The sequence below is a fragment of the Scyliorhinus canicula genome, chromosome 17, assembly GCF_902713615.1.
Source record: "Scyliorhinus canicula chromosome 17, sScyCan1.1, whole genome shotgun sequence".
Classification (NCBI taxonomy): domain Eukaryota; kingdom Metazoa; phylum Chordata; class Chondrichthyes; order Carcharhiniformes; family Scyliorhinidae; genus Scyliorhinus; species Scyliorhinus canicula.
In genome coordinates, this window is record NC_052162.1 from 15326802 (window position 1) to 15341363 (window position 14562).

General features: G+C 47.0%; 1 protein-coding gene across 5 annotated transcripts in view; it reads right to left on the reverse strand.

Annotated features, from left to right (window-relative positions):
• The window catches only part of LOC119952035 (neuronal PAS domain-containing protein 2-like), a 263046-nt gene that overhangs the window by 56763 nt on the left and 191721 nt on the right, over positions 1-14562 (reverse strand). For all 5 annotated transcript variants that reach the window (XM_038775515.1, XM_038775518.1, XM_038775516.1 and 2 more), the window contains 3 exons: positions 10665-10778; positions 9234-9352; positions 4153-4235 (listed from right to left, as the gene is read on the reverse strand). In XM_038775515.1, coding sequence (XP_038631443.1) covers positions 4153-4235; positions 9234-9352; positions 10665-10778 — 316 coding nt within the window. The remainder of the gene's footprint in view (positions 1-4152; positions 4236-9233; positions 9353-10664; positions 10779-14562) is intronic.

Consider the following 14562-nt stretch of genomic DNA (forward strand, 5'->3'; position numbering starts at 1 on the left):
AGAGGAGGGCTAGTGGAACCATCGAGTTCACTCCTTCCACACTACCATGCACCTTCTAGTTGCTATCAGAGTTTCTCCCTGATTGTTAAAGGTTTAGATGTCGGTAATTGCTGAAGGAATAGATGCACACTAATCACCCCAAAAATTAGATACACACTGTGGTTAGCTGAAACAAGTTCCGGAATATTCACGACCTATTTTCCAAGTCCATGTGACTGCGACAAAGGTGAATTATTATTCCTCCATCCGACTCGAGCTTTATGAGTGGTTGACCACACGATCCTCCTCTAACATCCCTCCACCATTATACAGCTGGATGGCACCACACTTGCCTGATTCAATTATTTTTTAAAAATAAATTTAGTGTACCCAATTATTTATTTGTTTTTCCAATTAAGGGGCAATTTAGGGTGGCCAATCCACCTAACCTGCACATCTTTGGGTTGTGGGGGTGAAACCCACGCTGACACGGGGAGACCGTGCAAACTCCACACGGACAGTGACCCAGGGCCGGGATTCGAACCCGGGTCCTCAGCGCCGCACTGATTCAATGCTTAGTGATCCAGTCACAGTCAGAGAATCATTCACAATTATTCCCGTTCCATCACTGTTCCCTCTGGTGTCCCCCAGGGGATCTCTCTTTTGGGCCCCTCCTAGTTCCCATCTACGTCCTGCCCCCTCAGTGGCATCATCCGAAAATATGGCATTCATTTCCGCATGTCCGCTTGTGATAATCCTGAGAAATCTCCGCATTGAGTTCTCTTGCTAATTCACAAACACAAACTTAAATACAATGACTGGATACTTCGATAATTTTATTGTTTAACTGAATCTTAAACTGACCTTTTTAAAAATTCCTGCTCATAATGTGTCCTGGCTAAAAGCGGCTAGATGGGAAACTGTGATTTGGACATTCATTCACAGACCAAATTGTTAAAAGGAAACATTCAGCAGAAATCTGATGGTTGTGTGAAAACTAAAACATCAGAGTACAAGAGGCCCAGATATGGACAAAGCCAAGACAAAATAGTCACATATCAAAGAGACCATGATTTTTCTTCCTTTTGCAAAGCTTGCTCTTGACTGATTACAGGCTGGTAGGAGTTTATTTGTGGCAATCCAGGGGTCCTGAGACTCTGGCCTGACTTGGACAGACAGATATGTCCGTGACATCTTTTGTAGTTGGGCTGTACAAACAATAGCAAGGCAATAGAATCACTACGGTGCAGAAGGAGGCCATTCAGCCCATCGAGTCTGCATCGACTGTCTGAGAGAGCACCCTACCCAGGCCCACACCTCTGCCCTATACCCGTGGCCCCACCTAACCTGCACATCTTTGGACAATAAAGGGCAATTTAGCATGGCCAAACCACCGAACCTGCATATCTTTGGACTGTGGGAGGAAACCGGAGAACCCGGAGGAAACCTACGCCGACACGGGGAGAATGTGCAAACTGCACACAGACAGTCACTCAAGGCTGGAATTGAACCCGTGTCTCTGGCACGTGAAGAAGCAGTGCTAATCACTGTGTCACCATGCCATAATGTCTGAGTTTGATCTACATGGACAGCATACCATGGTGAATAAGGGCTGGACTGGGTCTTGAACCAGGGGCCTTCTGGCCCAGAGATATGAACCCTACTGACTGAGCCCCCCATTTTTGGGTTGTGTGTCCTCCGGATCAATGTGGTGTGTCCAGCTTACTTTACACTTTTGTGCGCTGGTTTGCTTCTCATTTCCAGCCTATACTGCTGGCTCGCAACAGCGTGAAAAAGAGTGACAAGTGTGTAAGCCTCTCTCTGTCAGTACACAGCCTCTTCATCCACAATCCTCAGCTGTGCCTCCTCGGGCCAACATTTGAAAACTGGGTCCCTGGTACCGCAGGCAAAAGCTACAGAGGAAATCTGAGGAGGTTTGAAGGCCGACACGCAGTGCACAAACCCACCTGCATGTGGACATGCCCTGCCACTCATGGCCAAACTCCCAGCTGAATATGTTCCACTGGGCTGGAGAAACTGCAGGAGAATCACAATTCCTGACCAAATCAGGGGCGGCGCCGCTATAGCGATGCTCCACCCCCTCCAAGGCGGTCTACTCCGGCCGCGCGACGTATCGATGGCCTCAGGACATTGCTTGAGGCCCGCCCCCCGATACTCCGCCCCCGACTGGCCGTATTCCCGACGGCATCTGTCACGTGCGGTCTGATCCGTGGGGAACTCGGCGTGGCGGCTGCAGACTCAATCCAGCGCCACCACAGTCGGGGGAGGGCTGTTCCCCAGGCAGGGGGGGGGGACACACTATCAGGGGTGGTCTGAGCCGGCCAAATGGGGAGATCATCTCTCGTGATCTCTTCACTATCTCTGCATTGCCAGGCTGTTTGTCAACTGTATGAGTTGGAATTTCATCCAATTAAACACCGGATTGACTGAAGCCATTGTCTTTAGCCCCTGATACAAACACACTTCTGAAGTCACTGACTCCATCCATCTCCCACACAACAGATTGAAAGTGAAGCAATTGAAATAAGTTTCCAACTATATATCTCCATTATCACGAAGACTACCTACTCCTAACGTCATAAAATCACCGTCATAACCTCTGTCTCAGCTCTTCTACAGCTAAAGCTCGGCTCCATGCCTTCCTTTCCTCTAGACCAGGCTTGTCTAACCGATGGCCTGCAGGCTGCATTGTGGCCCCCACCGAGCCATTCTATGCGGCCCCTGCAGCCAGTTTTCACAATGTTGACCAGGCAGTAGAGTGGAAGATTCTGCAAGGAGGTACTCCTCCAAACACAGGTCATTCCTCTCCTGCGTTTGATGCTGATGGGATGAGAATTCCGGAGGGTGGTGCAAGAATGCCAGGGCCTGTGGGAGGAACTGCGAGGCCTGGGAGTGAGACACTGCGGAGCCCGGGGGAAGAGGAAGGGTTCGGGGGGTGGGGGGAGGCTGGCTGGTGTGTGTAACAGATTGACTGAATGTGAGTGAGTGCGTGCAAGAGAGAGTGAGTGAGTGGGAGTGACCGAGAGTTAATGGGAGTTAGTGGGAGTAAGTGAATGATTGAGTGAGAGAGAGTGGGTGAAAGAGAGTCGGTGCGAGAGAGTGAATGCGTGAGAGTGAGTGAGCGAGTGGGAGTGAGTGGGAGTGAATGAGTGAGTGGGAGTGAGCGAGTGGGAATGTGTGTGCTGTGCTCACAATCCCAGGTTTCTCACTTACTCCGACCACACACCAACACACACTCACAGTTGATGTGGGTGAGTGAGTGAGCACCCTGAGACTGGGCGTAAGCCTGGCACACACACTCTGAACCCCTCAAACTCTGGTCATTTAAAAAAAATTAATTATTTTTTTTAAACTTAACAATTTATTACTGTGACATTGATTTGTACTTTGCTCAGCAATCCTTCTTTTTCTTCATGCCTTAACTTTTTTGAAATTAAGTAAGTCAGTTTGATATTGTGCCAAACTGTATCGTTCTGAAATCAGCTCATTGGCTTCTTGACTGAGGAAAAATATGCAAATGCCAGGGTGCCAGGCTGGCAGTGCCAAGGCGCCCAGGTACCTGGTTGCCAGTGCCAGGGATCTGGCCTTGGGGTTCCCTGCCCTTAAGAGGTGGGGCGAAGTGGGGGGGGGGGTGGCTGCGAGGTAAGTTGGGGCAGTGGGGGGGGGTGGGGGGGATGGAGTCTGTGGTGGAGGAGCAGAGGTAGGGTCGAAAGATCGGGGTGGCATTTAAAAATGGCTCCCGATTCGCGCGAATACTTTTCCTTACTGGCGAGCTGAGTTCGTCAGTTCAGGAAATGAGGTAAATGTGGCCTTGGCAGGGCGTTCTTTGCTGTGGCCAAAAAAACCCAGCAGTCTCCCGTTAGATAACAGCGGGAAACACCCCACTAGACGCGCCCTAAATGGGACTCTGGTTTTAAAAAATTTTTATTGCGCCCTTAATGTTTTTTGCCGTGATTTATTATCTCAGTACACTTGCATCTTCAACCCTGTTCACAGTCAGATTTTTATTCACGTCTTTTTTAAACAGTTGATCTGCACAGTAACATTAATGTTGGGGTTGGAAATGGTCAGCAGAACTTTGAGAATAGGATATGGGCAGCAGAGATTTAGGTTTGGAAACAGGGCACTAGCAATAGGGCTTTGAAGGATTACCTGTGATCCAGGAATAGGAACTTCCACTCCAAACTGTGTCGTGATGTAAACTCTTCATAGGATTCTTCCACATTGCACAGTTCCTGCATTAAATACAAATGATCATCAGAAGTGATCAAACTTCCCAAATCTCTACGATGGTGAACTTTTCTGCAGGGAACACTACAACTATCAACAACAACAACTTCAGCTATATCGTGCCTTTAAGGTACTAAAATGTCCCCGGTCGCTTCACGAGGGTGTTATAAAACATACGACACGGTGCCACGTAAGAAAAAATTGGCCGGAATGTTCTGGCTGTTCCAGCCAGCGGGATATTCCGGTCCCATTGATGGCGACCTGTCCGCTGGGAGTTCCCCGGCAACGGGAGGTGCAGACGGTGGGAAACTCCGTTGACCGTGGCGGGGACCATTTGGCGGGTCACCTTCGCTGCCACGAAAACCGTGGCGGGGAAGTGGTGGTGCGGAAATTCCCACCCACAAAGTCAGATGACCAAAGGTTTGGTCAAAGAGGCAATTTTTAAGGAGCGTCTTAAAGGAGGGATGTGAGGTAGAGAGGTATAGGGAGAGAATTCCAGAGCTTGGGACCTTGGTTGCTCAAGGCACAGCCAACAATATTGGAGTTATTCGAATCAAGGAGGCTCAAGAGGGAAGGCAAGGGAGTCAATGGCCTACTGATATTGTCACTGGGCTAGTAATCTGGAGACCAGGGTTTTTTCTTTTTTTTTAAATTTAGGTTACCCAATTATTTTTTCCAATTAAGGGGCAATTTAGCATGGCCAATTCACCTACTCTGCACATCTTTGGGTTGTGGGGGCGAAACCCACACAGACACGGGGAGAATGTGCAAACTCCACACGGACAGTGACCCAGAGCCGGGATCGAACCTGGGACCTCAGCGCTGTGAGGCAGCTGTGCTAACCACTAGACCACCGTGCTGCCCTGTGGAGACCAAGGTTAATGCTCTGGGGACCCGGGTTCGAATCCCACCATGGCAGATGGTGAAATTTGAATTCAATAGAAAATCTGGAATTAAAAGCCTGAAACGTGACCCTGAAACCATTGTTGATTATCGTTAAAAACCCATCTGATTCACAAATGCCCTTCAGGGAAAGAAATCTGCCATCCTTACCTGGTCCAGCCTACATGTGACCCCAGACCCACAGGAATGTGGTTGACTCCTAAATTCCCCCTCAAGGGCATTTAGGGAAGGGCAATAAATGCTGGCCCAGCCAGCGACGCCCACATCCCATGAATGAATTTTAAAAAAATTAAATGGGTGCAGATAAACTAGAGGGCTGTGAGGTTGGTGGAGGTGGTTAGAGATAGAGAGAGGGGAGGCCATGGAGGGTCTTAAAAACAGGGATGAGAATTTTAAAATGAAGATGCTGCTTGGCCAGGAATTAAAGTGGACCAGCGAGCAGATATGTGATGGGTGAAAGAGACTTGGTCTGAGCCACGACACAGACGGCAGAATTTTGGATGCCATCAAGTTTGCAGGGGACAGAATGTGGGAGACCAGCCAGGAGTGTGCTGGAAGAGTCAAGTCCAGAGTTAGCAAAGATATGAACGAGAATCTCAGTCGCAGATGAACTGAGGTGCGGCAAAGTCCCATCTTGATCCTTTTGTAGATATTTGGTGTTCAAAGGTATGCAGACATAACTATTAAGTGTTTAAACAATTTCAAAGACATACTATTGAAACAACAGTGGGAAAAATGTGTGGAAATCACATTCACTTTTAGTTTGGAAGGAAATATTTGATGGAGTTAGATGTCGAGAGGTCAATAACCAGGGAGCATAGAATTGGTGAAATAATTGGTACAAGGATTAGAGGTGAGTTGAGGAGTAATTCTTTCACCAGGAGGGTGTTGGGGGTCTGGCAACCCACGATATGAAAGTATAATAGAGACAAAAATACCTCAAAACATTTGGATATGCACTTGAAATGCTGTAGCCTAAAGGAAGTTCACTCCCTCCTTCCTTATAGACATCTCACTGTGTAGCCTGGGCTTAATTAATAGAATCTATAGAACCCCACAGTACAGAAGGGGCAATTCAGCCCATCGAGACTGCACCGACCCTCAGAAAGAGCACCCCAGTTAGGCCCACTCTCCTGCCTAATCCCCATAACCCTACCTCACCTGCACATTGTTGGACACTAAGGGGAAATTTAGCATGGCCGATCCACCTAACCTGCACATCTTTGGACACTAAGGGAAAATTTAGCATGGCCAATCCACCTAACCTGCACATCTTTGGGTTGTGGGAGGAAACTGGAGCACCCGGAGGAAGCCCACGCAGACACGGGGAGAAAGTGCAAACTCCACACAGACAGTCACTCAAGGTCGGAATTGAACCCGGGTCCCAGGCACTGTGAGGCAGCAGTGCTAACCTCTGTGCATCGTGCTGCCTTCAGCTGGAGTCTCTTGGTTATTGGTGGAGTTTCTGCTCTTGAGGATAGGTCTTTATGTGTGCGCTTTTTTTCCTTTATCCGTTCGCAGGATGTTGGCTTCGCTGGGGAGGCTAGCATTTGTTGCCCATAATAAACAGCCCTTAAAACTGAGTGGCTTGCTCGGCTAACTCGGAAGGGAGTTAAGAGTCTTTGCTGTGGGTCCGGAGTCAGGTATACGGCCGACCGGATAAAGACGGCAGACTTTCTTCCCTGAAGGAAATTGGTGAATCAGATAGGTTTTTATGACAATCGATAGTTGCCATGGTCACCATTATTAATTAATTAATTTCATTTAAATTACCCCTGCTGATGTGGTATGGTTTGAACCGTGCCCCCATCAGCTTGGGCCTCTGGATTACTGGAGAGGAAGAGAGCGAGAGAGAGGAGGAAACAGACGGAGAGAAAGATGGAGTTGCTGCTTGGGGATTGTCGACTGTGAGACTACAATACCCAGAGTACTCTATAACAATTCATGCCAAAAGGCAGATAAATGACAATGAAGCTTAAAAATAAAACAAGTAGATATATGTTATATATTATATGTATATTTATATATAGAGAGTTTGAGTCAATAAATTAAAATTGCTGAGCTTTAGTATAAGATCCACAAGGAAAATGTTGAACCATTTCCAATCTCTTGTTGACCTTGAATTCATTAATAAGAGTAGGACACATAAAATATTGCCAATTTTGTGAAATCTAAATCTCCCTACAAATTTTACTTATTCATACGTTGAAAGCTCTTGTGGATTTAATGGGCGGAATTTTCTAATTTGTTTTCAGAGTGTCGACTCGGGTGCGAAAATTGGAAAGCAGCCTGCTGGCTGCGCTGCCGGCTTTTCCCGCCAAATTTTTAAACACTCAGGAAAATGTGCCACGATGAAATGCTGGCAGGGCGGGCACTGAATGTGTATGCCTCGCCAGCAACCTTGCCTTCGGACACATCAAGGGCGCCCAATGTAAAACTAACTTCGAAAAAGAACACCCGACGGACATGGAATCCACTCCCCCCTTGGGGAATCCACCCCCCCCCCCCACCCCTTCCAGGACACTTGGGGCAGTGCCAGCGGGCAGTACGAGGGTACTTCCTCGTCATGACCCCTTTCCCTGCACTGTGCACCCCTGATGGTTTTTTTTGTAAGTTCCCCATTTGTAAAAACCTGTCGGGAACGCTGACGGTGTGACATCACCCCGCCGATGGGGTCTTACCAACAGAGGGGGTTCTCCAGTGAGGAGGCCCACTAACAAATTCAAATGGGGTTCCTGCTAGTGCATGGTGGGAACATCACTGGCGTGGGGTTGGGACAATCGAGCATGGAAATCCACTTTGAGAATCCCCCTCGATTCTCTGCCGTTCCACCATTCCTGCCTGCTGAAAATGGAAGGGGGTGGAAAATCCCCTTCAACATGTGGGATGATCTTATTTTTAATCGGAGCGACGTGGTAGGATTGGTGCATTCATATTTAGGTTGGGGCAGAAGACATTGTAAACTGGATGTTTCAGTGGTAGGCGTGGACATTGAAGGCAGTGTGAGTGACACTGCACCGCCCAAGGCCAAAGCCATTGACCACCAGTACAAAGCCTGGCAGCAAAGAGACTTGCTAGTTCAGCGAGCTACAGCTTTTGGAAGTTCCCTGTGGGACGTAAACCACAGGGAAAACAAAATCTTAATGATCTTAGTCATGTAAATAACAAACACCATCATGGGAGATCTTGTAGCACCAATAAGGAAACAAAACCTCTGCGGAAAGATATCATACAACATAAAAGACATCCGCATTAAGATGTGAGTGGATATTACAGAATTAAATTAGCCACTCTCGTTTACAGTTTTATTTATATTTTACATTTTACATGCTTACAGTGTGTTAGCGTTTATTAACAGGGGCCTTGAGTTTAAGAGCCGCAGGGTTATGCTGCAACTATATATGACCCTGGTGAGACCACATTTGGAGTATTGTGTGCAGTTCTGGTCACCTCATTATAGGAAGGATGTGGAAGCATTGGAAAGGGTGCAAAGGAGATTTACCAGGATGCTGCCTGGTTTGCAGGATAGATCTTATGAGGAAAGGTTGAGGAAGCTAGGGCTTTTCTCTTTGGAGCGGAGGAGGATGAGAGGTGACTTAATAGAGGTTTATAAGATGATGAGGGGGACAGATAGAGTGGACGTTCAGAGACTATTTCCTCGGGTGGATGTAGCTGTTACAAGGGGGCATAACTATAAGATTCAGGGTGGGAGATATAGGAGGGATGTCCGAGGTAGGTTCCTTACTCAGAGAGTGGTTAGGGTGTGGAATGGACTGCCTGCTGTGATAGTGGAGTCGGACACTTTAGGAACTTTCAAGCGGTTATTGGATAGGCACATGGAGCACTCCAGAATGATAGGGAGTGGGATAACTTGATCTTGGTTTCGGACAATGCTCGGCACAACATCGAGGGCCGAAGGGCCTGTTATGTGCTATACTGTCCTATGTTCTATGTACATTTTGCAATAACATGGCACTTTAATTAAAATTATATTAATGCAAAAGGGCTGCATTAAGAACTCAGCAGCTTCCTTCCTTTATTTAAATTTCAACCTGGAGATTTGAAGACTGTCTACAAATCAATATGTTCATTGTACTCACCTTTAAAAATTGTGGGATGACAAGGCGCACAGTAGCCACAAGGCAGATTTGTTCCTTTGCTGCAGATCTAAATGACCTTGAAATGGCTGATTCAAAGCCATTACAAGAAGACATAGGCACTGGAATGACAATAGTTACCTTTTCAGGACACGAGAAACAGTTTCACTTCCGCTGGCGCCTACACAGTAAGACCGACATTGTAAAACATTGCGCAGGTATTGTAAAAGCTGAATTTAAAAACTGGATGTATCCTTCTGATGAAATAGGCTAACATTCCCCAGTGCTCTGATGGTTGGCATGGAGATGGGGAGGGGGGGGGGAGGAAATAGCGGGGAGCCCTGTTGGGATGGCTCCCAGACACATTCCCGCTACTAGGGATCCTTTCCAGGGCAGGCTTGGAAGTGGGTTGGCTGCCTCCACATCATGGAGGATGATGACCGACTTGAATTGTTGAGGTTAGGGGCAATTTTGCTGCCTTTTTGCAATATGCCACAGGCAGAATGCTGCCAGGCCCTCCCCCCACTGCGTACGGAGGCCGCCAGCTCAATGGAGGTTGCAGGCCAGAGGGTTATCCGAACCAGAAGATGCTACAAGGGGCTACACATTTATAAAAGGCCACACTCGCGGTTGGGAGCAATCCATTGGACTAGTTTCCCATTCAAATCTCTTGACATTCCGGTATGAGTTTCTTTTTAAAATCCCTGATGAATAGCCCAGTAAGGGCACCTCCATGTTGAAGGGCACTTACAGTCCTGCCTCAGCAGCACACACCTGTCCTAATGGTGATGCCAAGGCCTCAGAGCTGCCAGACCACTGACTGGGCCCGAGAGCATTGAGAACCCACCTGCCATCCTTAACAGGACGGCCAGCTCGGAGGCACCTAATTAGGAGGTCTCCTACGGGAAGCCTGCTTCTGCAAGTGTGGGTTCAGCACCCCCATTTGGTCCTGACATTGGAGCCCTGCGGAGCATGTTCAGCCGAATGATTTATAAATTCAATGGCGGCATGGTATCAGGGTGGTTGCTTCACAGCTCCAGGGTCCCAGGTTCGATTCCCGGCTTGGGTCACTGTCTGTGTGGAGTCTGCACGTCCTCCCCGTGTCTGCGTGGGTTTCCTCCGGGTGCTCCGGTTTCCTCCCACAAGTCCCGAAAGACGTGCTGTTAGGTGAATTGGACATTCTGAATTCTCCCTCTGTGTACCCGAACAGGTGCCGGAATGTGGTGACTAGAAGCTTTACACAGTAACTTCATTACAGTGTTAATGTAAGTCTACTTGCGACAAAAAAGATGAATAAAAAAACAAATTAAATTCAATAATTTATGGTTTCAGTAGAAGAGCCACAAGGGGACTGTTAAACTGTTTTTGATCTCCTGTTGATCTTGAAATAATTAATAAGCGCAGGACATGTAAAACATTGTAACTTGAACTCACCAATATTGTGAAATCTAAAGCTTCCTACAAATTTTACATATTCGAACGTAGGCGGTTCTTTGGGATCCAGTGATCCTCTCGACAAATGACAACAAAACTCAATGTGATTTTGATCTAGAAAAAAGGAAAGAAAACGTGTGTTATTACTGAAGTTACCTTATCATATTACCCTGGGTCATACTTACAACGCTATGAATAAATCTTCCCATCTTATTTTCAGTCACTTTTTAAAAAAAATAATTAATTCCACAATGAATAATTCTAACTTTAATTCATGGAGTAGACATTTTGCCATAAGTATATTAAAGGGAAATTATTTTTGGAGAGCAATGATTTAATGTTAATCACTTACTCTCAGATATAATAATCTGGCCAAAACCTGCAAACACCACTGCACCTTCCATTCAGATCAGTTAATTAGGGTTCGTTCTGACTCCACTTCTGATTTCCGCTTCAACGTAACATAGCAAGGCTCTGTGTGGCTTAAGTCTCAAGTGTCTGGGTGGAACTTTCTTTGTCTCCTGTTTCTAAGACTTCCTGAGGGAAAAGAATCTTTGGTGGGCTCAACAAGCTCATTTTTCAATGCCCTTGCCTGGCATTGTGGAGGGGGTGGGCGGTGGTGGGAGGGATAACGGCCTCAAAATGGGGGCGGTAGCCTCAACGCTAAAGCAGTCAATGTGCAAATACAGCAAGTCCTGGAATATATCCAGGCTTGGGCTGACAAGTGGCAAGTTACTTTTGTGCCACACAAATGCCAGGCAATGATCACCTCCTACAAGAGAGGATCTAACCATCGCTCCTTGACATTCAATGGCATAACCATCACTGAATCCCCCACAATCAACATCCTGGGGGTTACCATTGACAGAAACGGAACTGGACTAGCCACATTAATACTGTGACGACAAGAGCAGGTCAGAGTCTAGGAATCCTGTGACGAGTAACTCACCTCCTGGCTCCCCAAAACCTGTCCACCATCTACAAGGCATAAGTCAGGAGTGTTCTGGAATACTCCCCACTTGCCTGGTTAAGTGCAGCTCCAACAACACGAGAAGCTTATCACCATCCAGGACAAAGCATCCTGCTTGATTGACACCCCTTCTATAAACATTCACTCCCTCCACCACCAATAAACAGTGGCAGCCGTGTGCACCATCTACAAGATGCACTGCAGGAACTCACCAAGGTTCCTTAGACAGCACCTTCCAAATCCACGACCACTACCATCTAGAAGAACAAGGGCAGGAGATTCATGGGAACAGCACCACCTGGAAGTTCCCCTCCAAATCACTCACCACCCTGACTTGGAAATACATTGGCGTTCTTTGACTGTCGCTGGGTCAAAATCCTGGAAATCCCTCCCTAATACTGTAGACCAGTGGGTGTACCTACCATCAGGGACTGCAGCTGTTCAAGAAGGCAGCTAACCACCACCTTCTCAAGGGCAATTAGGGATGGGTAACAAATGCTGGCTTAGCCAGCGATGCCCTCATTCTGTAAAAATTAATTTTTAAAAAAAACGCTTAGTTTACCCATTTGGCACTTGCAACTCACCTGAATCTTTTACATGGGACTGAGGCCGATTATAGAAAGCTTCTTTGCCACTGGAATGAACAGCCAAAGTCGAAGCTACTGGATCTGCACACTAACCCCCTATCAGTGAGGAAATCTGCCATGCTTACCCAGTCTGGCCAGATCCACAGAAATATCGTTAACTCTTAACTTCCCTCTGGAATGGCCTAGCAAGCCGTTCAGGGCCAGCGACACCCACATTCAATTCATAAAAATAACGCAAATCTGCCAATCATTCCACCTTTGACCTTTCTCTTTGCCCAAGGAGATTGGATAGATTTGTATGGATGGTGGGAGTGACAGGAATTCTGGGTGTTGGGTACAGATTTGACGGACGAGCTGCCAATTTCCCTCTTTTCTCATCAGCCATGGCTCAGTTAGTGGCGCTCTCAACTTGGAGTCACAAGGTTCCACGTTCAAGTCCCATTTCATGGCTTCAAGTCAAAAATAAAGACTGTCACTCCCAGCGTAGTGCTAAGAGAGTTCTGCACTGTTGGAGATGCCATCTTTTGGCTTAGAGCTTAAACCAAGGCCCCATCTCATGGCACTGGTTTGAAGAAGAGCAGGGGAATTTTGCCAAGTGCCCTGGCCAATATTCATCCCTCATACAGAATGACAGTAGAAGAGATTTTTCTGGTCATTATCGTATTTGTTATTTCTGGGCTCTTGCAGTGTATAAATTGGCTGCCATGATTCCTGCACTTCAACTGTGACTACACCTCAAAAGTGCAGCATTGGCTGTAAAGTGCTTTGAAACATCCAGTGGTTGTGAAAAACACTATACAATTACAAGTTTTTTTTTTTCTGTCCCGCCATTTTTGCCTGCTCCTGTATAAACAGCAGCCTGGTTAGAAGAGAAGGTGAGCATTTACACAAAAGGCATGGTAACCAGTTTGGGTAGCATGGTGGCACAGTGGTTAGCACTGCTGCCTCACGGAGCCAAGGTTCAATTCCGACCTTGGGTGACTGTGTGGAGTTTGCACCTTCTCCCAGTGTCTGCGTGGGTTTCCTCCGGGTGCTCCGGTTTCCTCCCACAGTCCAAAGATGAGCAGGTTAAGTGGATTAGCCATGCTAAATTGCACCTTAGTATCCATAGGTTAGGTGGGGTTACGAGGATAGGATGGGGGAGTGGGCATGGTAGAGTGCTCTTTCGGCGGATTGGTGCAGACTCGATGGGCCAAATGGCCTCCTTCTGCACCTGAGGGATTCTATGTATTCAATGGAATGGGTCATTTAATCTTTTGACTACTGCCAGTTCATATCAACATGAATCTGATTCTATTCAAATTGGCACTGTGAGGAGATTATCAAATGAGATACAACTGATTCTGAGAATGCAGATTTTGAGGTGAATCAAATTGCCTTAGTAAAAAAAAGATGAGAACTTTACAGGTTTTTGAAGCTCGATAGAATTAAGAATGATTTCAGTCATTGGAATTTCTTAAAAGCATTCGGACTAGGAGATTGTTTTTTTAATATAAATTTAGAGTACCCAATCATTTGTTTTCCAATTAAAGGTCAATTTAGCATGGCCAATCCACCTAACCTGCATACTTTTGGGTTGTGGGGGCGAGACCCACGCAGACACGGAGAGAACATGCAAACTCCACATGGACAGTGACCGGAGTCCCGGATCGAACCCGCTTCCTCAGCGGCGTGAGGCAGCATTGCTTTTTTAAAAAAAATCTTAGATTACCCAATTAATTTTTTCCAATTAAGGGACAATTTAGCGTGGCCAATCCACCTACCCTGCACATCTTTGGGTTGTGGGGGCGAAACCCACGTAAACACGGGGAGAATGTGCAAACTCCACACGGACAGTGACCCAGAGCTGGGATCGAACCCGGGACCTCAGCGCTGTGAGGCTGCAGGGCTAACCCATTGCGCCACCGTGCTGCCCTGTGAGGCAGCAGTGCTAACCACTGCACCACCGTGCCGCCCCTGACTAGGGGATTGCCAATCACAGGTAACAAGTACATAAAGGAAATGTCATTGCTTTAACCATCTTGTGCATTCAAAACGGACCACCAAATGCAAGCTTGTGTGCTGGTCAAGACGTTATAGTTGTGGAATTGTGCAGAGCGTCTTTTAATTTATTTGTCCCCAGAGCCAGTGTGACAATAAACACAAAAGCCATCAGCCCACCTCTCAATCATTTTCAACAATTGTCCAGCCTCGTCCTGCCGTTTGAGAATTTGCCACTGTAAATGTAACTGACTGATTAGCAATAAGCTGTTGGTGTTTTCTGTGTTCACCTCACTGGTTTACTGATATCACCATTACCACGACGAGATCATGTTAACAATCTCAGGTCTGGCACAGCAGT